The sequence below is a fragment of the Mytilus californianus genome, unplaced genomic scaffold (assembly GCF_021869535.1).
Source record: "Mytilus californianus isolate M0D057914Y unplaced genomic scaffold, xbMytCali1.0.p SCAF_7, whole genome shotgun sequence".
Taxonomy (NCBI): Eukaryota; Metazoa; Mollusca; class Bivalvia; order Mytilida; family Mytilidae; genus Mytilus; species Mytilus californianus.
The window spans coordinates 76,476,272-76,500,084 of NW_026262723.1; the positions used below are offsets into that span (position 1 = coordinate 76,476,272).

General features: G+C 33.2%; 1 protein-coding gene across 1 annotated transcript; it reads left to right on the forward strand.

The window, feature by feature from the left end:
* Positions 1 to 458: 458 nt before the first annotated feature.
* Positions 459 to 18,933, forward strand: LOC127709525 (solute carrier family 15 member 4-like). Its single transcript, XM_052215130.1, has 10 exons — positions 459 to 744; positions 1,146 to 1,244; positions 2,203 to 2,273; positions 2,725 to 2,864; positions 4,672 to 4,841; positions 6,113 to 6,291; positions 7,581 to 7,767; positions 11,666 to 11,857; positions 16,140 to 16,283; positions 18,332 to 18,933. Exons 1-10 carry the CDS (start codon positions 459 to 461, stop codon positions 18,595 to 18,597), a joined length of 1,734 nt encoding a protein of 577 aa, XP_052071090.1. The 3' UTR covers positions 18,598 to 18,933.
* Positions 18,934 to 23,813: the final 4,880 nt, after the last annotated feature.

Consider the following 23,813-nt stretch of genomic DNA (forward strand, 5'->3'; position numbering starts at 1 on the left):
AAAGACATAATAACTTACAAGAACTATTAACAAAGCATTAGCAGGTATAGTCCGCTCGACTTTTCACAGCACAATATGATACTGAGTTCATAAAAAATCAGCTACTATTTTATCCAAAGACAACCGGTGTATGGTCCAATATAACATACGAAATAAAACAAAAAAAACAAATTAGTAACACGCCAATATACAACTTATTGAGTCGACCACTGATGAAGCCGGACTCGGGGATTTTCCCCTAACACGGCAGAAACACCGGACCTAACAATTTTGCTCATCAGTTATAAAGATATAATGTGATATATTTATTTATATTTTAAGTGATAACATGACTTTAATTATCCAAGTCGGCATGTGATAAACACATATTGATTAAAACTGTAACCGATTAAATCTGAAAATACGGTACATTGTATGACCTTAGCCAGACAAAACATTGGCGATAGAGAATTGTGTAAATGGCTGAAGAAACGTCCGCTAAGGTACCATTGTTGGCAGATCTTAATCGACGATACAGTATTGAAGATATAAGTGAAACTCTACCTAAAACAACTGGATATGGTACAACAGAAGTAAATCCTCGCTTTACAAGGAAAAGGCTGCTCATAGTTGGAAGTGTTTTGATGACCGAATTATGTGAACGTTTAACGTATTATAGTGTGGTGGCTAATTTGATATTGTTTTGCACCTCCACTTTAGATATATCGTCAACTGATGCAGCAAGGATCAATTTAGTATTTTCTGGTTAGTTTCACGATGATTTAAAAAATATACGAAATCAATGTACGCGTTACCAAATTTGCTAATCTCTAATAGATATTACATCTATTTAACTCGTTTTTGCTCGTATGTTCGGTTAAAATTATTCTTCCTTGTATATCATTATTTCTATTGTAAATAGATGTGGTCTTTTATGGGGTCGTTTGATTACTATCTCATTGAAGTATATTTCAATATCCTTCTAATTTATGATTCTAAAGCTGTACTAGTAGGGTAGTTCTTTATTCGTAAACTTTAATTCATTTCCATAAAGGGAGTACATTTTAGAGGAACATGTGAAGAATAATCGTGCTTAGTTCATTTTGTACCCTACATTTGACAATTTAAGATTGCAATGGTTTAAGTTAGCTTTAAATTTGTTACAGGTTCAGTGTTTATCATACCAATTTTCGGAGGATATATTGCAGATGCTTTTACAGGAAAGTATAACGCTATATTTGGATCTGGATTGATTTACGTCATCGGTTAGTATGGATACCAAAAATTTCCACGTAATATACTTTATCTATGATAAAGGCGTAGCATATTATTGGGTGCTATTTCGGAGCATTATGAAATTTTGCACTTCAAACTCTTCAAACTGCACCTTGATATCGAAACAAAATTATCCATATATAATCATACCTCCGGATTTATAATAATTTTAAAAATATGAAATGGATCGATGATATATAGAATGCATGGGAAAAATGTAATAATTTTTTTTTCGATTTGAATCGCGATTTCTTGAAATTACGTCCTTACAATTAAAAGTTAGTGCTTCGAATGTTTTCTATTTTAGATGATAAAATAAATTACAAGGGATAACTAGCTTTTGCCTTGCTGTTTTTATCATTCTCGTTTAAGGGATGAAAAAAAAATGAAAACGACGAGTTTCCAGCACAACGCCGACACGATAATACGCTTGTTTTGTCCCTTTTCACCCTTTAAATCGCGACCAAATGATATTTAATTTCCCTGCGCCAATGTGAATATTTTATCATTAAACGAAAATTTTCAAAAGCAATGAGGGGTCTCGGTGGTCGAGTGGTCTAAGTAGTCGAACTACTGTATCACCAGCCTGCTAACACTGAGGTTGTGAGTTCGAATCCCAACCTAGGCAGGTGCGCTCAACTCCAATCTTAATTGACTGAATTGCAAGTTTTCCTATCGAAGGTCTTGGGTTCTCTACGGGCTCTGCGGCTTCCTCCAACAATAAAAACTTACCGCCACGAAATAGCGCAATAGTGCTGAAAGTGGCGTTAAACACTAATCAATCAATCAATTAAATTCCGTTTGAAGTCAGCCTCGTCTGAATGAAGGAAGAAATCGACAGGAATAGGAGCACAGTTGGTTCCGATAGGAATGCCAATTGTCTGTTTAAAAACACGTCCCATTTAAACTATCCGTGTTTATTTTATTATTTGTTGATGCCTTTTACAGGCTTAGTTTTATTGCCAGCCTCGGCGGTTGACTACAAGGCTTGGTTTGGAAATCATAACGACATATCTACTGTAAGTTTATGGATTACATTACAAGTTTAAATCAATTGCAAAATGTATAAACAAATAATTATCTCAACTCAAAAATACAAAAGAAAATACAGTGTTTTTGTTTACACACTATAATATAAAAATATGAAGTGCAAAATCTACATCGAAATGTTTGCAGCGAACTATCGTTCACATATTGTACTCGAAATACAAATCAAAACACTTGCCGTGTAAATCAACATATTTTATTAAAAACAAAAAACAATTACCAAAGATACCAGGATTTAATATTTTTACGCCAGACCCGCGTTTTGTTTACAATAGACTCATCACTGACGTTCGAATAAAAAATGTAAAAGTCCGTAAATTAATCAACTTTGTGTCTTGGAAATTTTTAGACATTTGTAAGTTTGCAACTAAATACGTAAGAAGAGCTGGTGCAGGGTTTAATACTAAAGTTTTAATATTATAGGAAACAAGAAGAGGATTTTTCATATCATCGCTTGTCCTAATTGCTATAGGGACTGGAGGTATTAAGGCTAATGTTGGACCATTTGGTGCTCAACAGGTTGAAAATCTGGGACCACAAGCTGTGCAGTCTTTCTTTAATTGGTAAATTACAACGTATAGGAAGTTTTAAAGAAACGTATACATGTTTTTCTTGAAGTATAAATGTAAGGAGATGTGATATGACGAGACAAGTTGTCATTAAAGATCAAAAGAAAGATGTGAAAAACTACAAGATCGTACAGCCTTATACAATTAGCAAACCCCTAACCACAGACTGAGCTATTTAAGTATTTATTCAATAACATGGTATTGTATTGACTTATAAGTTATTTTGATAAAACATAATAACACTGTTGCCTTTCAATAAAATAATGAGGAGATGTGGTACGATTGCCAACAAGACCAAAATCCAAAAGATTCCATAATGACACGGATTTAAGCAACTATATGTCACCGTACGACCAACAATAGAAAAATTCCATACCGTTTAGTCAACTATAAAAATTCCCGATATCACGAGATATGAAACAATTTAAACACAAGAACCAACGATCTGATTAATGACAAAACAATAAACGAACAACAAATACGACAGACATCATCAAACGATAATCATTGAATCACGAATTCCTGATTTGCACATATAAAATGTTACGGAGATAAACATGTTTAGTAGCGCTCTACCCTCCCATAACCAGTGAAATGGTGTTACATCACAACATAAGAATAAAAACTGTAAAAATCAGTTGAAAATGACTCTTTTTATTCGAGCGTCACTCATGAGTCTTGTGTAGCCGAAACGCACGTCTGGCCTACGACATATAAATCCTGGTATCTATGATGAGTTTATTGATTCATCAAATTGGCAAGAAGCACTAAAACATGTAAAACAAAGACAAAAAACACAAAGTATCAATCAGTACACATCCAAATCTTTTTAATGCTAATCTGTAATCACTGTTGAAGAATTAGTGGTTCGATGCATTAAAGATTGTCGTTACTTAAAATATAAGCAAAAAGAAATGTCGGGTATACGTCAGTGCGATAGAATTCACAAACACAACATAATTTCACAAGACATCTAAAGCCTGACAAATGGTCATCAACCACCGAACGTATAAGAACATGACATGCATGCGCGAAACGTATCACTCGAGATCGATAACGCAAAACGATTGGGATAGATAATATGATACTACTGATGAATGGGAAATTGTCAACTAGAATTGTCACGTTTGCCATATCTATTTTTTTAAGTCGTAGATCTGTGTTTGTTTCAAAATAAGATCTAGATATGAAGTAGATATATCATATTATCTTTGATGTCAAGATCAATATGTTATAGTAAATGATACTTCCTGATACAATTTATTTCACACTCGTATATCGGTGACTGTACTTTTACATAGGTTCATACAGCAAAGTATGTAAAGAAAGACGATCTTATGCAATCTCCAGAGTAAACTTTCATAGTGATTTTTGATATAGAAAAGAACAAATCTGACTTAAAATCGTTAATTGTTTTGTCATAAATCAGGCCATTGGTTTTTCGTTTGAATTTTTTTACGTGTTGTTAATTTGTGGTCTTTCATAGCTGACTATATGGTATGAGTTTTGTTCAATGTTAAAGTTAAAGACCGTATGTAGACCTATAGTTGCATAACTCCACGTCATTGGAATAGCTGTCTCATTTGCAATAGTACCACATCTCCTTATTTTATATATATCTGAATCGATTTAATTATGTTTCAAACAATGAAAATAAAAATGTAAATTGATATTAATCTCAAAAAGCGCAAATTATTTAGCAATAGCAGTAGACCTGTTTTGACAAATATGCTTGGAAGTCGATTATAAAAGTACTTAAGTTACACTAGATATATTTATCATATTCTATACTTTATTACAGGTTTTATTGGTTTATCAATGTAGGTGCTATAATTGCCTACTCCGGAGTGGCAGCCGTACAACAGGACGTTGGATTCGATGTTGGTTTTCTCATACCATTAATAAGCATGATAATAGCACTTGCTATTTTCGTAATAAATAAATCAAAGTACAATTCTTCACCTGCAGGAGGTAACAACAATATTCTTTTACAATTACGTACTTCATAAGCTTGAAATTTACAAGCAAAATGCATCATTTTTTAATTCAAGCCAGTGACGAAACAATGGCTAGTGAAAAATAGAAAAAGGAATTAAAAAGATCAAAAGCGAGCAATCAGAACACCTAAGTCTAAGACAGACAGAAAACACCACGAGAAAAATGAAAAAAAACAACAAACTACACTAAAAACAAAATCGAAACACACCAAAACACGTAATGTTCTTGAAAGGAGCGCATTTCTATGGTGATCCCCGTTATGAAGTTTTAGTTTTTTTTTCTAAAAGTGTATACATAAACGCTGATTTTATCATGTTCTATCAAGTTTTACATGGTTATAAAATTATGAGATTATTGGAAACACTAAGGTTTTTCTGCCTCTAGACATATTTATGACAATTGCATGTTGCACAACTTTCGGATTTTTAGTTTTTTGTTTACAATGCTCTTCAACTTCATATTTGATTTGACCTTTCAATTGTTTTATTTGAACGCAATTAATGAGTCTGGTGTGGACAATATTCGTGCCTTTGGTGAGTCTTATGTTGCCTAAACGCGCGTCCCAGTTACCAAATTATAAGTTAGGTATTTTTGAAAAGTTTTCTTTTATCGACGTAGACTGAATTGCAGATTTAAGCATTCCTGTATTTAGTAACTCAAATGTGCACCGATGTTGCTGTTAAACAAGACATCATTTTTACGATCACCTTTTTTGCATTTATCGTATGATCTTTTATAATGTATGACCTATCCTTAAGTTTTTGATAATCCTTATCAGGGAAAAGTCCTCAGGTTAAAAATAAAAGAGTCAGAACTTAACTAACTCATTATGCACGCTGAACAGACGAAGTGTTTCACGTGATAAACATTTATTTAGATGAACGTGTTGTATGGAGGCAGATTTCTCAATGAAAAGCAAATAATTTATCTGTGCACGCTATATATGACAATATTCTTCAACACAAAAACATATTCATCATTTATGTCTTATAAGGGAATATCTCTCAGGATAAACAAACATGTATTTTACACTTTGTATTTTAGGAATGTTCTGCAATACAAAGAATATCCTTCATGGTAGCAGAACAAAAACCCTCACCAACAAAAGAAATCCTAAACAAAAGCTCAATTGGAAAAAGGACCTGGGACATAATTCCACCTGAACAAATCTCCCATAACATTATAAATGTAGTACTTGGAAATTACATTAAGTATCTATAATTTAGTTTCTTTGTTTTGTTTAGGCAGTGTTCTCCAGGATACCATAGGTGTATGTTGTGCTACAAAATGTAAGGGTTTCAACAACGCCAGAAACAACAATGGTGGCAAATACAGTAATGAGATGGTAGACGGTGTTATAGCTGTTCTGCGTATTCTACCCGTATTTTTATTCGTCATTATGTACTGGGCAATTTATGCACAGGTAGAGTTCTTTTCAGAAATGATTATTTCTTATACTGAATTTGTCTTAGAGTTTCATTGTCGAATTTGAATTTTTAATCTAAAATGTCATAATACTATTTGTTCTTCAACTTTCACTTAATTACAGAATATTTAATCTCACAAGTTCTCTAAAGGAAGAACCATGTTGTTAAAAATTCCCTATTTATCTAAGTTTACGATATGGACAAAGGGATTGACGAAATTGAATTTCCGTTGTCTTGAAATGTATAACGCATATTGACCCCAATTCCAACATAATTAGTGCAATCTTTATCTGCATAATAACAAGAGATAACAGTTTAACAAGATGTGATGTTGATGAATGAGATCACTCGTTCGTTCCTTTGGTTGATAACGTTTGCTTTTGTCAGTTTTTATAAACTTTTCCCTTTTTGAATTTACCGTTCAGTTCGGTATTTTTGTTATACTTTTTTTGTTAAAGAGAGAGGCGAAAGATACCAAAGGGACATTCAAACTCATAAGTCGATAATAAACTGACAACGCCAAGGCTAAAAAAGAAAAAGACCAACAGACAAACAATAGTAAGTTGCATTCGAAAATCAAAGAAATTGATACAATAAACATTTGAATTTCGAGAGATGAATCAATTAAAAATGTGTTTACATCTATTAATCTATAGAATGTACGTAAAAGCGGCAAATACTTTAAATTTAGATTTTTCTATATTTCTTCCACGCATTTTGTTAAAAAATTATATTGCTGTACGTATTTTGAGATTAGACTATTGTTGCCGTAATTCCGTACTTACCTGAAATAAGACTTCGTTTTGGATGTCAACATTACACTTTCACAAGGATAGCAGCAATTATAAGCGAAACACATGCTTCCATAGAACATTTAACTGAAAAAATTACCCTGATGATCCTATATTATGTTAGTATTACTTAGTATTAATCCTCAATGTTCAAAGCTATGACATAAAATTTCTAAACAAATGTTGGACATACTTTTTTAGATTTGTTCCACAACAATAAAAAAAATTGAAACGTTTTCTATTTTTTATGTACACAGATGCAGTTCAACGAGTTTAAAAAGCACAATATGCTCTGTCATTTTAAAGTTGAATGAAGAATATAAAGGTAGAGTCAGGCAAAAAACGCCCATAACATTATAAATGTAGTACTTGGAAATTACATTAAGTATCTATAATTTAGTTTCTTTCGATTTTTTTTCCAGTTACCAGTGGTATCAATCACTGCCTTATTTATTTTAATATGCAGTTATCATAATTGTGGATATTTTTTGCAGATGAGTACAACATTTTTCTTGCAAAGTGAAAGAATGGACATTAAAGTAGGATCAGGCAATGTACCTGTTGCAGTGCTTAATATTTTTGACACTATCATTATAATAGCGTTAATACCTATAATGGAATCGTTTGTGTATCCATTTCTAGAAAGGATCCATAGATCACCTTCAAATCTACAAAGAATGGGTAAGATAACATTATATATGTGAATATATAGATTTTACATATTTAACTACATATGTACTTTTGTAAACTAGACAAAGTCATTAAAAACTGAGCTCTCGTCGTGTTAGTTTTGAAACGGGCTTCATGAAAGCTGTTATTTGGAACTGAAAATGAACAAGAAGAAGAAAAAATTAGTGTTTTCAGATGTTTTTCAATATTATATAATTGACTTCGTTGGGTCGTATAGCCTGTGACGTCATAAACATATCTATTTTATACATGTTTTTGCTGTTCTTAAACAAGAGAAATAGCCTTTTCTAAAAAAGATATTTCACTCAAACCAAAATATTATAAAGGGATAAAATGTTTCAAAAGCTTTAGCAGTTCTGACAGTTTTTCAGTTTTCTTAAAATACAAAATTCTTAAAATACTAAATGTGAAGGCATAAGGCATATCTGTTATACAAAGTTAAAACAAATTAATAATGACACCTAGAACTTTGAAAAATGAAATATTAAGTTTATAGAATAGTATAATCTCCAATCTTCAAACTGCAAAACCATACCTATTAGAAAAAATTACAGGTTAGGAGCTTAAATTGATAGTTTTTCGTCTCAATGTCACAATGAGGCCTTCAGCATGAACCAAAACTAATACCTCACTTAAATATCAAGACTGTCACTAACATCTGCTTAATTAGTAGTTTTGGTAGATGTCGATCAAGCCACGTCTGCACATTAAAGAAAAAAGCTGTCTGCGCAAAAAAATCTAACAACTTTGTCATGAATAGCCTGACGATCTCATATCAAAAGGAACAAACATTAGGACAATCATTGGCATGGAATATCAATATATATGATATAAAAATAAGGAGATGTGGTATGATTGCCAATGAGACAACTATCAACCAAAGTTCAAATAAAGTGGATGTAAGCAATTACAGGCAACCGTACGGCCTTCAACAATGAGAAAAATTCATCCCGTATAGTAGCCTATAAAAGGCCCAAACATGAAAAATATGAAACAATTCAACTGAGAAAACTAACGGTCTAATTTATAACAAAACAATTTACGAAAAACAAATATGACAGACATGAACCAACGACAACCACTGAACTACAGGCTCCTGACTTGGAACAGGCACATAAAGAATGTGGCGGGGTTTAACATGTTTGAGAGCGCTCAACCCATCCCCTCACCTGAAACAGTGGTGTAATAGCACAACATAAGAACAAACTATAAAAATCAGTTGAAAAAGGCTTAACTCATCAGATCGATACAAAGCAGAAAAACATCAAACAAAAACATAGACCGAACGTGGCAGGGTATTTATCCATCCCTCATCCCTAACAACAAAAAGGACACTACGTACAGATCTGAGAGTACTCGCAGTTACTGACAGCTAGATCAAAGCCAATAACAACTAAAAAATCATGTATCTAAGACTAAAAAATCAATTAGTACACATCCAACATCCAATGGATTTAGTGTAAAGACGTCATTAACAGTCAGAGAAAAACATGACCTTGTGCAATGTCAAAATAAAGGTATCAACAGATTGTAGTACATAAAGTGCGTATGTGTATAACAAAACTATTTAGTATGTCTTTGTTAATTATTAACCTTTACTGTTTAGTCCAATTTTTTTTTTTTGGCAATATCCTTTTGGCGTGGCTCGGTACTTATACATCCCGCCATTGTGTAATTGTGCTATGGTCATTTTTATATTCTTGTCTTTCATTTGTGCTTATGTGCTTTGTCTATATGCCATTATGTTTTTCTTTGTTGACCCCTATTTTTGACATGTTTTCCTATTATGTCTGTTTATTTTGTTCACACATTGTTGTCAATATAATGGAATTTTATACGACTGTCATACAAGTGAGAGGTTTAGCTAGCTTTAAAATCAGGTTTATCCATCATTTTCTACAAAAGGAAATCCTGTACAAAGTCAGGAATATGACAGTTGTTTTCCATTCGTTGATGTGTTTGAGCTTTTGATTTTGCCATTTGATAAGGGTACTTCCGTTTTGAATTTTTCCTTGGAGTTCGATATTGTTGTTATTTTACTTTTTAATTTACTGATAACAAAATCAAAATTTATACAAATAAGAACGATATTCAAAGATCTAATTGCAGTGTTGAATGATGGTATATAAATTTCCGGGCTCGGTAAACAACATCACCGTAAAATTTAGGATGTGCTATTCCGTCTGAAATGAGTTTTTTTACAGGTACAGCCAAACTTGCAAACCAAATCTTTGTATCTATGGAAGAATTTAGTAAAGGTGTTAAGTACTTTGTGGTAACGAAATCTCTGACTTAATAATTTATCAGTAATACACAGTGGGAAATCTAGTGACAAAATATTACCTCCCCTGTAAACACTGAAAACTAGATCTTCTCAATGTTTGTCCAATTTTAGCAAGGACGCTATCAATTATGGATTCACGGAAAAACGTTCTGGTAAATAGTAAAAATAGAAATAAGTTGAAATAAAAACAAAACTTCCACTCAATGTTATCATTTTCCTCCTTAAGTAGCAAACGACGAGTACAGCAGGCTACAGAAGCTTGATGTAAAATTGGTTTAAAATGTTGCTATGCGAATAAATTCCTGGAGTATTTATTTTTTTACTGTCTATATACCTCTCTGGAACATGCTAATTATTCGTATAGATATACAGCTAGATCAGAGAAAGTCAGGGAAAAAATTCCAAAGGAATCGATTGATATGCAGCAAAGATTGGCACTTTTGAAATTAAGTTACTAAGCAGATTCAAACAGACCTTATCTCGATGTAAACATTGAATGTGAATAGATCGAGAAGACCGCAAATACTTGTAAAAAACTCGAGACGACCTTTTCTTAAAATTGTATACAAAATATTAGGAAGATACCTGCTTTATAAAAATAGTTATCTTTATTTTTTTAACCTGCACAAACATACTTTTAATTTTTTATATTCACGAAAAGACAATATTTCTCTATTGAATGTACATGTGACAAGAGCAGACCGGTGTGCTCGATAACTTAGATGTGAAAAAATAATCATACTTTGGGAAATTGTAACATGCTAAGGACTTTTTGGAACACTCCGAAAATTGGTGACCCGAAAGATCTTTCGATTTTGTATGTACATGATTTTTTCCAATTTTTTTTTATCAATATGCAGCAAAGATTGGCATTTTTTAAAGTCTCAGTTTCACAAGCTTCTAATGCAATTATCTCGATAAATACTGAACATAAAACATCGTGTATTTGCATGTATATTTCTAATAACACAGTTTCACAAATAATTCTTTAAAATGTACAATTATTATTTAGAAATAACTTCTGATCAGTATCGTCACCGGTATCGTTTTATTATTGACTTTCTCGACTCTATCATAAGAAGAGTGAATTTTCTTTTGTTTTCGTTCACTGGATATCCCACTGTACATAGATTACGCTCATTGAAATCTAAAACGTCACTACAGACACGGGCATAACGAACGAGTTGGGATATATAAACACCGTAAGATGGTACCAGAGGAACAGCACCGTCCATAAAGGAAAATTAACAATAGAGAAAGAAAAATCATTCCATTTGTCGTAAATTTTTGTGTGGAGTTTCTGGTGTAAAACTGATAACTTGACCGGAAATTACGTATGCAAAGGGCAAGTATAAATACGCAATAAAGATTTCCGACTGTGGTATAAAAAGAATTTAAGCTCTTAAACAAAAGTATTGCTATCATGTGTTTATTCTGATGATTGGCAAAACCTTTCGAAATATTTGATCTTCAATGCCTTTCAAATTCGTACTTTTTTTTTGGCATCACTGATTAGTCTTTTGTAGACTAAACGCTCGTATGGCGTACATAATTATCAGCCTGTTATCTTTAATTGGTTTAATATATATTCTAAACATTTTTCAGGAATTGGAATGATTTTGGCTGCAATGTCCGTATTTGTGGCGGGCATTTTGGAAATTTATAGAAAGAAAGACATTAGTATTATAGGCCAAACACTTGGTGGTGATACATTTAATGCGTCATCTATATCAGTATTTGCACAGATACCACAATTTACTCTAATTGGAGCAAGTGAAGTGTTTACAAGTATATCAGGTAATTATGTTCATATTATTGTTCTTATCTTGGAAATACTTGTAAAAAAGCACAATTGGGAACAAACATTTTTAAACTTTAACATACTGGCATCCTACGATATGCAAATATTGTGTCTTATTCTCGATTGTGACATGTTTACTGAGCAAGGATTCGCATGGCGAGGGAAGCATGCATAGCAGGAACCGCTTACTCTATCGACGCGACAGGTCTCTCCCCATTTTGATTTCCTTCGATTGCCTCAATTTTTGTTAGTTAACTTGATTTGATCTTCTCAATATAAAATATAAAAATAAAATGTGGTATGATTGCCAATGAGACAATTATCCATCAAAGTTCAAATGAAGTGGATGTAAGCAATTATAGGCAACCGTACAGCCTTCAACAATCATGAGAAAAACTCATACCTTATAGTCGGCTATAAAAGGCCCCGACATGAAAAATATAAAACACTTCAACTGAGAAAACTAACGGCCTAATTTATAACGAAACAATTTACGAAAACTAAATATGACAGACATGAACCAACGACAACCAATGAACTACAGACTCCTGACTTGGAACAGGCACATAAAAAATGTGGCCGGGTTAAACATGTTTGTGAGCGATCAACCCTCTCCTAACCTGGAACAGTGGTGTAACAGCACAACATAAGAACAAACTATAAAAATCAGTTGAAAAGGCTTAACTCATCAGATCGATACAAAGCAGAAAGACATCAAACAAAAACATAGACCGGACGTGACAGGGTATTTATCCACACCTCATCCCTAACAACAAAAAAGACACCAAGTATAGATCTGAGAGCACTCGCATTTACTGACAAGCAGTTTAGTTCAAAGCCAATAACAACTAACAAAAAAATTCATGTATCTAAGACTAAAATTTCAGTTAGTACACATCCAACATCCAATGGATATAGTGTAAATTACTTTGTGCAATGCCAAAATATAGATATCGACAGATTGTAGTACCGTGAAAGTACATATGTGTGTAACGATAATATTGAGTATGGTTTTAATTTACTGATAACAAAATAAATATTTATATCAATAAAACAATATTCAAAGATTTAGTTACAGTGTTGAATTGGTAACCTTTTCGAATAAGTTTATTTAAAGCCAAACTTGAAAAACCAAATCTGTGTATCCATGGAAGAATTTAGTAAAGGTATTGAGTAATTTGTGGTAACGAAATCCCTGACTTAATAATTTACTAGTAATACATAGATTACGCTCATTGAAATCCAAAACGTCACTACAGACTATGCATAGCGAACGAGTTCGGATATATAAACACACCGTAAGACGGTGCCAAAGGAACACCACCGTCCAAAAAAGGAAACTTGACAATAGGGAAAGAAAACTCATCCCTTTTGTCGTAATTTTTTGTGCAGAGTTTCTGGTGTAACACTGAAATATCTAAATCTGGGAAAGGACAGTTATTGCTGTTTAAAACTTGATTCATTTAAAGTAAGTTTTTTGGGTTAAATTTCTGCAGTATATTAAGAGAATTTTTTATTATTTAACGAAAAAATATCATCAAGATAACGGTAAGTGTTGTTGAATTTATCAATTAAATGGAATTTAGACGGTTCTTTACTGAGTTTGGCCTTAAACTGTGATTCATAACTTTAAAGGAATAATTCTGCTATTAAAGGGGCACAATTGGTGCCTATAGTAATACTTACAACCTGTAGATAAACTTTATTGCCGAAACGTACATAAATGTTGTCAAGGAAAACTTTACGGCTTTAAACATCTAAACACACCTCCAGTAAGTATATCTAGCATATTTACCTTTCTCATTTGAGAAAAAGGCTGGAGCCTATTGTTCAGTGGTTGTCGTTTGTTGGTGTTGTTCATAGGTGTTTCTCGTTTCTCGTTTTTTATATAGATTAGACCGGTGGTTTTCCTGTTTGAATTGTTTTACACTAGTCATTTTGGTGCCCTTTATAGCTTGCTGTTCGGTGTGAGCCAAGGATCCGTGTTGACGGCCGTACTTCGACCTATAATTGTTAACTTTTTATACATTGTGACTTGGATGGAGAGTTTGTCTCATTGGCACCCATACCACATATTCTTATTTATATTTTTAATGAGTTGCAGCAAATAAATTTGCAATCAGATTTATCAAACGATCATTTAACTGAATAGAAAAACTTTTGTTTGATACGATTGTGTGGAAGTGTAGTATAATGAGTGGAAAAGTCTAAACTGTCAACCGAATCTAAAGGGCCGTCAAAAGCACGTAATCTATCTAAAACATCCAAAAAAATTTTATACTCCAAAAATGGTTAATTCCACTATTTAATTTTGTATACTCCAAAAATGGTTAATTCGACTATTTTCATATGTTTTTATTACAAAAATTTATGATAAGTTCTTTGATAGTAGTTAAGGAACTCGTTAAAAGCACAGAAATATAAGTAGTAGAACACTTACTAGAGGCCGAGATGAAACGATATTTTACGGGGTTTTTTTGTGTAGCTTAGGTAACCAATACATAGTGACCTGAGACCTCCACATGTTCAGAGGAGGCCTTAAGCTGAGCTGTGGTAGTGCCATGATTATTTACTATACGACTTTCTGTGGAGCGTACGGCCTTGAATGTAGCTGAATGTGTTATTTCATTCTTAAGGACTGAATTAACATCGCCCCTTTGAATGCCTACATCTTTCCCCTGTCGTATAGTGTTGAAACAACTAATGTTTATTGTGTTATCCTCAAATTCAAGATTTTGTTTTTAAATTGTTTGTTTGCATCTTTTCTTTGTCTTGTTATAAGGTATTTTGCTGACCTAGCTCATAAGGATGCTTCAAAACACTAAAATGCTTCAGAACGCTTTAAAGCATATTACATTTATTGTTGAAAATAGTGAAAAATAAGCGTTGCAAATTTGAATCGATTCACACGTAAAGTAGTACTGACGCTCAAAGGTAATTTGTAAGTAGAAAAAGATATACGGAAGATACTAAATGGATATTCCAACTTATAAGTCGAAGACGAAATGACAACTCCATGGCAAAAACCGAAATACGACGAAAAGACAAACAGCAGTCTACAAAACACAACATAGAAAACCAAAGACTGCGCAACACAAACCCCACCAGAAACCGGGGGTTATATCTCAGGTGCTCTGTAAAGGAAAGTAGATCTTCACATCGGTCACCCGTCGTGTTGTGGTCCAAACTAGGATATCAAATTGAAAAAAACTTTACAAAATATTGGGAATGGATGATATAGGCAAAAGGTATATACCAATGAACATAAATTCAACGGTACGAAAAAGATATCTTTAAGTCAACTTACGGTCTTCAACAAGTGCCTGTACATCTTTGATTTGTCTATGTCAATGAATAATGAGATCTAACTAGTTTATCAACACTTAACTTTTCAATTTCGATCTTCGTGATAGCTAAGGATTCAATAATTTCCATAAAAGTTATTCATTTAATAACGATATAAATTACAACAACAAAAAAACTGACGCATGACTTGATAATACCATATCAGGGATACACGTTACAAAGCGTATTGATAAATGTCCCTTTTATAATCCTAAGTCATCACCAAATACAAAAACCATCGGTACAGGTTTTTCAAGACAAAGGACGAACAAGACTTTTACCTGTAGAAACAGCACAGTCATTGACAATAGAATAAAACCCCTTTAAAACAAAATTAGGGATGAACTCAGGTGCTCTGGAAGGGTAAGCAGGTCCTGTTGTAAATTCACATATTCTAAGATTGCTACTTCGAAAGTTGATAGTATTTACTATTCCAGTAGCCCAAATTGTAATATGACTGTCGATATTTTGGCTCTAAGCGTTTCTAATGAAGATAAATACATACATTTGGAAATCATGTATTACAAAAATATGAGATAGTACTTTGGATAAACTTCCCGTCTTAGAAATTTTTTAAACAAAACTATTTTCTAGTTTTCACATGACAAAATGTAAGATTTAGATATCAAGCCCCTCCCACTCTACAAAATTTTATTGACAACTCCGAAAGAAAAACTGTTATAAAATAGACAAAAAGGATATAAGGAATACACAAAAATATTTGAGTACATAACAAAACAAACCAATCACCAAAGTTCGGATAAATGCGTCGTTTTTCTCAGACTTCTTTTCAGACTTCGCAGTTTCGACGGAGGTATCACTTTGGCGTTGTAAATTTGTTTTATTTTACTTTGTAACTGTAATTATCTCTTAACGTTTTGCATATATGTTAACTTTGAAACGTAAAAGCAATCAATTAATATAAATCAACAGGGTTGGAATTTGCATATTCTCAAGCACCAGAGTTTATGCAGGGAGTTTGTATGGGATTATTTTTGGCGACCTCTGGAATTGGTGGTTATGTAGCTGAATTGATTCTAGAAATTGTAGTTGCTTTGACAGGATCCAACCCTCCAGGTAAATCTAGTATACTACGTAAAAGTTAAAAACACCATGAATTGAATAAATCAATAACTGTGTGATCTTGTGACCAGAATAACACAAAGTTTTTTTAACGATAATGAGTTCTCATTCAATGAGCGGCAACACATTTAGAAAAGAGGGCAACTTTCGAACGGTAAATTTCGAATCACATAAACGAAATGCCTTGTATGTGGAGGACAGACGTATACAAACCCGAATGGGTAGTCGTGTGCATTTATTATTTTCTTTCGGGCAGTAAACAAAGAAAAAAACAAGGATTATAACCATAACAACTCTGATGCAATTTGCTTTTAATGACAATGTTGATTGGACAATATTATAATTTCAAGGAGTCAAATTCATGGTTTGCCTGTCTGTAAATAAAAGTAATCGCCTAATCGCATAAAGTAATATGGCTCACTCCTTTTGTATCAGTAAAAGGGAAGAAACGAGCTATACAACATATAAACTTGCACCACGTATCATTGTAAAGACTCACCGTAATGTAGAAGAAGTATAATATCTACTGCAAGTTTAATCATAAAATCATTTCCTACAATCAGCCAATTCACTTTACCAATAAATTTAAACATATGAAAGTTCGTTCATTTATGCAAATAATGTCTTTCCGGTATCTTTGATCTATCGTGAGCTACCAGAATTATTAAAACGAATTTTACTCTATATTCGTTTTGGGGTCAACTTTCTGGTTAATGTGCAGGCAAAAATCTGAGAAAGCGAAGCATGATATTTCATTTACAATAAAACATTTCAGTATGTAGAGCAATAAACGTAAATCGTGGAAAAAATGTTTTTATTATAAAAGAGAGGTGGAGGATATCAAAGGCATATTCAAACTCAAAGGTCGAAGACAAACTGGCAACGCCATGGCAAAAAAAGAAAAACAACGAAAAGATAAATAGCTGTCCACAAAACACAACAAAGATGACGTCAAAGACTGACCAACACAAATCCCACCAAAAGCTTGGGATGGTCTCAGGTGCTCCAGAACGGTAAGCACATCCTGCTCCACCCATCGTGTTCCTCGTGTTTGTACAAATTCTGTAACAAGTCTCATTTGGAGATGTAATATTCGAAGAAAAAGAACTGGACTGTTGTTACGACCATTGGAACATATCCATCGTCCACTGTTACACATATATTCCATTATAGTCAACCAACACGTGACGGCATCCGAAAACTTTTCCAAGGGATTCTATTAACTCTAACACTTACTAGGTACGAAGAAGACGAAATATGAAAGGATAAAAACATTTGTTGTGCAAGATACTAGTAGAATATATATGAACAATAAGATAAAAATAAGGAAATGAGGTACGATTGCCAATGAGACAATTATCCACCAAAGTTCAAATAAAGTGGATGTAAGCAATTACAGGCAACCGTACGGCCTTCAACAATGAGAAATACCCGTACCGTATAGTCGGCTATAAAAGTCCCCGACATGAAAAATATGAAACTAATCAATTGAGAAAACTAACGGCCTAATTTATTACGAAACAATTTACGAAAAACAAATATGACAGACATGAACCAACGACAACCACTGAACTACAGGCTCCTGACTTGGGACAGGCACATAAAGAATGTGGCGGGGTTAAACATGTTTGTGAGCGTCCAACCATCCACCTAACCTGGGACAGTGGTGTTTTAACAGCACAACATAAGAACAAACTATAAAAATCAGTTGAAAAAGGCTTAACTCATCAGATCGATACAAAGCAGGAAAGGATCAAACATAAACACAGACCGGACGTGGCAGGGTTTATATCCATCCCTCATCCCTAACAACAAAAAGGACACTAAGTACAGATCTGAGAGTACTTTCAGATACTGACAGCTAGTTAAAAGCCAAAAACTACTAATAAAAAAATCATGTATCTAAGACTAAAATATCAGTCAACTTGATCGTTTGCTGTCTACAAATAGAAGCAGCTTTTTTTTCGTCTTAACTGTGATTAGATTTTTTATTACTTTCATTTCATCATGTTATATAATTAGCATATTATGATTTTCTTCAGATTCTTGGTTTCCAGATGAAATAAATGATGGCAAGACGGAATACCTTTTCTTTTTATTAGGGATTTTAATGTTAGTTGACTTTGTGTTGTTTGTCGTTGTTGCATACTTTTACAAATACCGAAAACTAGACAAAGATGAGGCTGAGATTTCAGAATCAACACAAGATAAAAACTGTGTCATCAATGAAAATGTTGAAATAACAGTACCTCAACATGTAGTGGTGAAATACGACAACAAGGAGCAGAACATAACAACAGAAATGTAATTAAAACTGTTATCGCGTAAATGACAAATGTGTTTCCTTTTTTTTAATTACAATACATTTGTTTATTTTTATGAAACAATATACCGTTCTAACTGTTACGCATGTAATTGTTAAGATGTATATTGACGTATTGATCGCCAACAAAGGCTAGGTATGTGCCAGTTTTTTTAAACTGCAACTAACGGTCTAGATAAACATATGGCAGGCACACGTACTATAAGACATGGTATTATTCATTTCAGTTCTGTGGTAAAGACATGATTGATAACATGCCGTTCTTAAATTCTCCGTTGATAAATTTGAAAATCATTAAGAAACTAACGTTCCAACTCACTCAGGTAAATGTGGACTTGGCTTATCTTATTGATCCTTATTAGGTTCATGTTGGTCATAAAGTTCTCACAGATTCAAGTACTTATACAACCTTGGTTTTCAAATTTTGGGGTTTCAGCGTTTGTGATGAAGCTTACCAAGAAATCCTTCACCAAATTCATAAAGTCTTATTTTCTATCATACCAATATTCATCGATGTTATACAGATTTTTCTTATTGGCCCAATATTCAATCTTGATTATGCATCGACTATAGATAAATATATAAAAGATTGAAAATAACAAGTAGACTAAACCGAACCATAATGGAAATTAAAAAAAAAATTAGAGTGATATACAGGAAGAGAATCACCAAAAGCAATTAGCTGGGTTCTTTTTTTTTATGAAAGAACTCATCGATTCAAATTGATTACAAGGTGTACTGAATGTTCATGATTTATCAATATTTTTCTCGTGCATATGCACATACATAATTCAATGACCAACAATAGAGAATAATTTTGCAAAAATGATTATACTTTTATCCATTAACAATGATACTTAATCTTCCATGCTGCTTTTAAAGGATTTTAATTGTATCGTTTTATTGTCAGATTGTAACAACTATTCTCATTTGTTTTTGTCCAATAACAGTTTTATTTTGAAATGTGTATAAATGGTCGATACTGAATGAATTGATATGCCACTATTAATGAAAAGGCTACTTAGCCAAACTGATGTTTTCTTCACTTAAATCGTATTGAACATAATTTGCATCCCTCGAATGATTTGCTCGTCAGTTTATAAAATTTAAATGCAATATCGTCTTCGCTCAATTTAGTTTTGTCCTGTATAATATCTTATATTTTACTGTATTAAACTTCATTTCGTATCAATAATACACATGTGTGACATGTCTCCTTTTTTTTTTTTTTTTTTTTTTGGCATGCAACAGTCTACACTTTTTTAAGGCGATCATCGGGTTATTTGTTTCTATCTTATTACTTTTAAAATATTTTTAAACGAAGAGACTGCGAATACCACCGACTCGAGCCTAGCGTGGACTATACACATTATCATATAGCGATGTTAGTTTTTTGTATGTACATAAGTGAAAATGACATAACTACTACAATATCCTATACTGGTAAGTTGTCAGGACTTAAAGCGTTTTTTGTTTTGTTTTATGTATTGTTTACATTACCTGACGATACACATCTGTTATAATCAATTTAATATTCGATCCCACAATATATGAAGAGTAGTAAAGAATAACAAAAATGCCGAACTCCAAGGCAAATTCAAAAATTCAATAAAAACTGACAAAATTAAACGCTTTCAATCAACGGAACAAGTGAAAAACATCTGCGATATTCCTGACTTGGTACGGGCATTTTTCCGAAGGAAATGTAGGTTTAAACAGGGTTTTATAGCTAGCTAAACTTCCCACCCTCTATGACAGTTGTTTATAGTTTCGTTATATTGACAAAATTGGGTGAGCAACTCAAACAGACATAAGTGTTTCTCGTTTTTTATATAGATTAGACCGTTGGTTTTCCCGTTTGAATGGTTTGACACTAGCAATTTTTGGGGCTCTTTATAGCTTGCTGTTCGGTGTGAGCCAAGGCTCCGTGTTGAAGACCGTACTTTGACCTATAATGGTTTACTTTTATGAATTTTGACTTGGATGGAGAGTTGTCTCATTGGCACTCATACCACATCTTCATATATCTATATAATAGGTTAATGTGGCAATAATTGGGATCCAGCAGTCAAACATGTGTTAACCTATATCACAGACATACAACACAACTGTTACATTCGCTGCTACATTGTAATACATGGAATTTATTTCTTTGAACGTTTTCATTCATTACTTAATTATAAGGCACCAGTAGTTTACCGATGTTCAAATCTCATAAATTCATTAAGCAGATACAAATCAAGGTTAAAGGAAACAAAAAGTGAGGGAACCGCTTGAATTTCAAAAGGACCGAGACCGGTGCGTCGACAGGGTAACCGTCTCTAGCTGAACATGCATCTCCCGCCATGCGAATTTAATCTCAGTAAATATTTCACAATTGGGAATAAGACACAAACAGTAAATTAACAGACCATACGGTTTTCATTTAAGTTATGTAAGAATTAAAAGTTTTAATCAAAATGTCACAATCAGAGAGTTTGAAAAAAATCAACAAAAAGAAACCTTAATTCAGATATAACGTTATTACAGAATGCTCTAACATCAATCTGAAGGGGAAATGCGTATTGTGTAGCTAAAATGATGGTTGTCAATAAAGTATTTAAAGTGCTATGGTGATGTTTTTGTACCTGATTTCCTTTAGTCTGATGGTCTAATACGCTAAAGTGCGATGGTAATTGCTTAAGTTTAAATATGTGACCTGCTCAAGTGCGAAAGCCTATTAAGTGTGCTTGTTATGCTTCATTTTGCAGATTTTTAAAGTGTTTGCTTGATAACCTTATTGTCTCTTAACTGCTATCACATTAGGGATCATTAGGATAAAGGTACCAGTATTTAACGTATATGACCAAATATGTATATGCCTTCTTCAGTAAGGGCAATGCAGATATAAATCAGATAAAAAAATGTCTTAAGATCAAAGTCAATTATAACCTGCTAATGACCAATACATGCATGTAAATATGAATAGACGACAATATTGGTAGACCAATTGCATATTATTGATTCAACAAAGTGCAACAATAAAACAATTTCTATTCCATATATAAACACATTGAAACCACTCTGTCTGTTGTTGAAGACTGTATTTTACTCCTTTGAGATCTTTTGGTTTATATATGTGTCGCTGGATTGCTGTCTTATTGACGTATACCTCCATCTATTTGTTTAGAACACTGAGAGACCATCTGAGTAATATTTTTTTTTTATTAATTCATAAACAGACATAATATTGGACTTAATGAGTCAAATGATAAGAGTTTCCAATTTTCAAATTGGTCTTTGATAAAATCAAGTCGAAATGAAATATTTCAGTAACTTATATATCTTTTAGTACTTGAAGTTCTTGACAGTGTACACTGTTCCCGTTACATATTTACGATGATCCCTATTATCCAGTAACCGAAAAACTTAGCACTTATTTCGACAGAGAAGGAAGTGTTTGTATGACTCTGATTAAAACAAATCTCTGAAACTGATATCATCAAAATACTTGATTTTCTTATGGTCAACATATTTGTTACGTTCGAAGCAGGTGTTTTTCATCAAACAATCGGCAATCCTATGAGAACCAACTGTGCTCCTTTTCTTATCGACTTGTTCCTTTATTCGTATGGGAATTAATTCATACAAGAGCTTCTCATGAAGTATCAAATGAAGCCAGTACTATCCTTCAACTGCACATTCCTCTATATAGATAATGTCGCTTTTCTGAATGATTCACAGTTTGGTGAAAATATTCGATATCAGCGAACAGATACAGTTTTAAGTCTTCCTCTGGTCTCCACTTAGATCTAGAAATTGACAGTGAGGTTCGGTTCATCACAAAATTTTACGAGAAAAGGGATAATTCCAGTTTTCCGGTTGTGAACTTGCAATTTCTATGTAGCAACATTCAAGCAACGCCTGCATGTGCGTAATATATCTCCCAAATCTATATTTACTGACGCCATCACGAGTTGGTGGACCATTAGGAAATATCAGTGTCACAGATGACCACGGATATGTTCATATTGTCGTTACTAAAATTCCGTCTTTTTCCGCCGATTATGACATCCCCGAATGCGACTTATCATCAAATGTGTACTTATCATGAGCAACATGGCGGGTGCCTCCTGTTGCGCAATATCTGATACCTTACCGGAGCACCTTAGACCATATCAACATTTTTTGGTTGGGGTAGTCGTGTTGCTCATTATTCTATATAGATTTTTGTAGACTTGGTTGTTCTTTCTTCGTCTCTCTTATTTTGCCGCATAATATTTTCAGTTCGACTATGAGTTTTTAATGTCCTCTTGCTATCTTCCGCCAGATCATCTTCCGCCTCTTTTCTCTCACTATATATCACCCAAACATAAGTGCCCTTACATTGTCTATCGATGAATCAGGATGGTCCTGATTGTAGCTGCCTTGAAATTCTTGTAATTGATAATTTATGAATTAATTTTTTTAATCAAATAAACTATTCTGAATGAAACAAGTGGGATAAATGCTTAACGTAACATTGGCATATTCAGGATGAGAACATATGTGTCATGATTAATCAACCTTGCTTTGTACTAGAACAACAGGGGCAGTCGGATTTGCAAGATCACAAGGTGATATTCCGCAGGAACACACCTTTATTGAACACATTGTTGTTACTTCGTGCCGACCAGCCTATTATTTTACTCCTAAATGTTGCATGCTTAGCGGAGATGCAGTAAAAAAGACATCTCTATGTCTTTGGTTTGATCCGAATGGGGATTGCACACACGGTCCTTAGTACTAGAGGCGACCACGGTACCATGAGAACACAGAGGCGTTATATTGTTGCACGTGAAAATGACTGGCATCGTGAGAGGGAATTCATATAACTTTCGACGTTGATGGGATTACATTTTTAAAATCCAACTAAACACAACTGCGAGGTTTAAACAGTATCTGTTGATTTGTGCATGATATATTTGTTAAAGATTACTCAGAATTTGTTTTGAATATCCTAATGCAATTAACAATTACAATGTATAACGTTATGGGTAGCATTTTAGGACAATGATAATTGTTGATTTGTTAATGGTTTTATTTCATACCAAAATCTATAATCGGGGCAGATTTCACTTTCTTTACTTCACTTTCGTTATTGATGATGTTCTATTTGCTGCTCCTTCTTATTGGGTGTACACATTCCGGTTGGTTACAATAAGAGAACTTATATTAAATTT

Coding starts and splice junctions, on each gene's coding strand:
- LOC127709525 (XM_052215130.1), top strand. CDS start 459: ATGGCTGAAGAAACGTCCGCTAAGGTACCATTGTTGGCAGATCTTAAT. Junction 2,865..4,671: donor GTGCAGTCTTTCTTTAATTG/GTAAATTACAAC, acceptor ACTTTATTACAG/GTTTTATTGGTTTATCAATG. Junction 4,842..6,112: donor CAATTCTTCACCTGCAGGAG/GTAACAACAATA, acceptor TGTTTTGTTTAG/GCAGTGTTCTCCAGGATACC.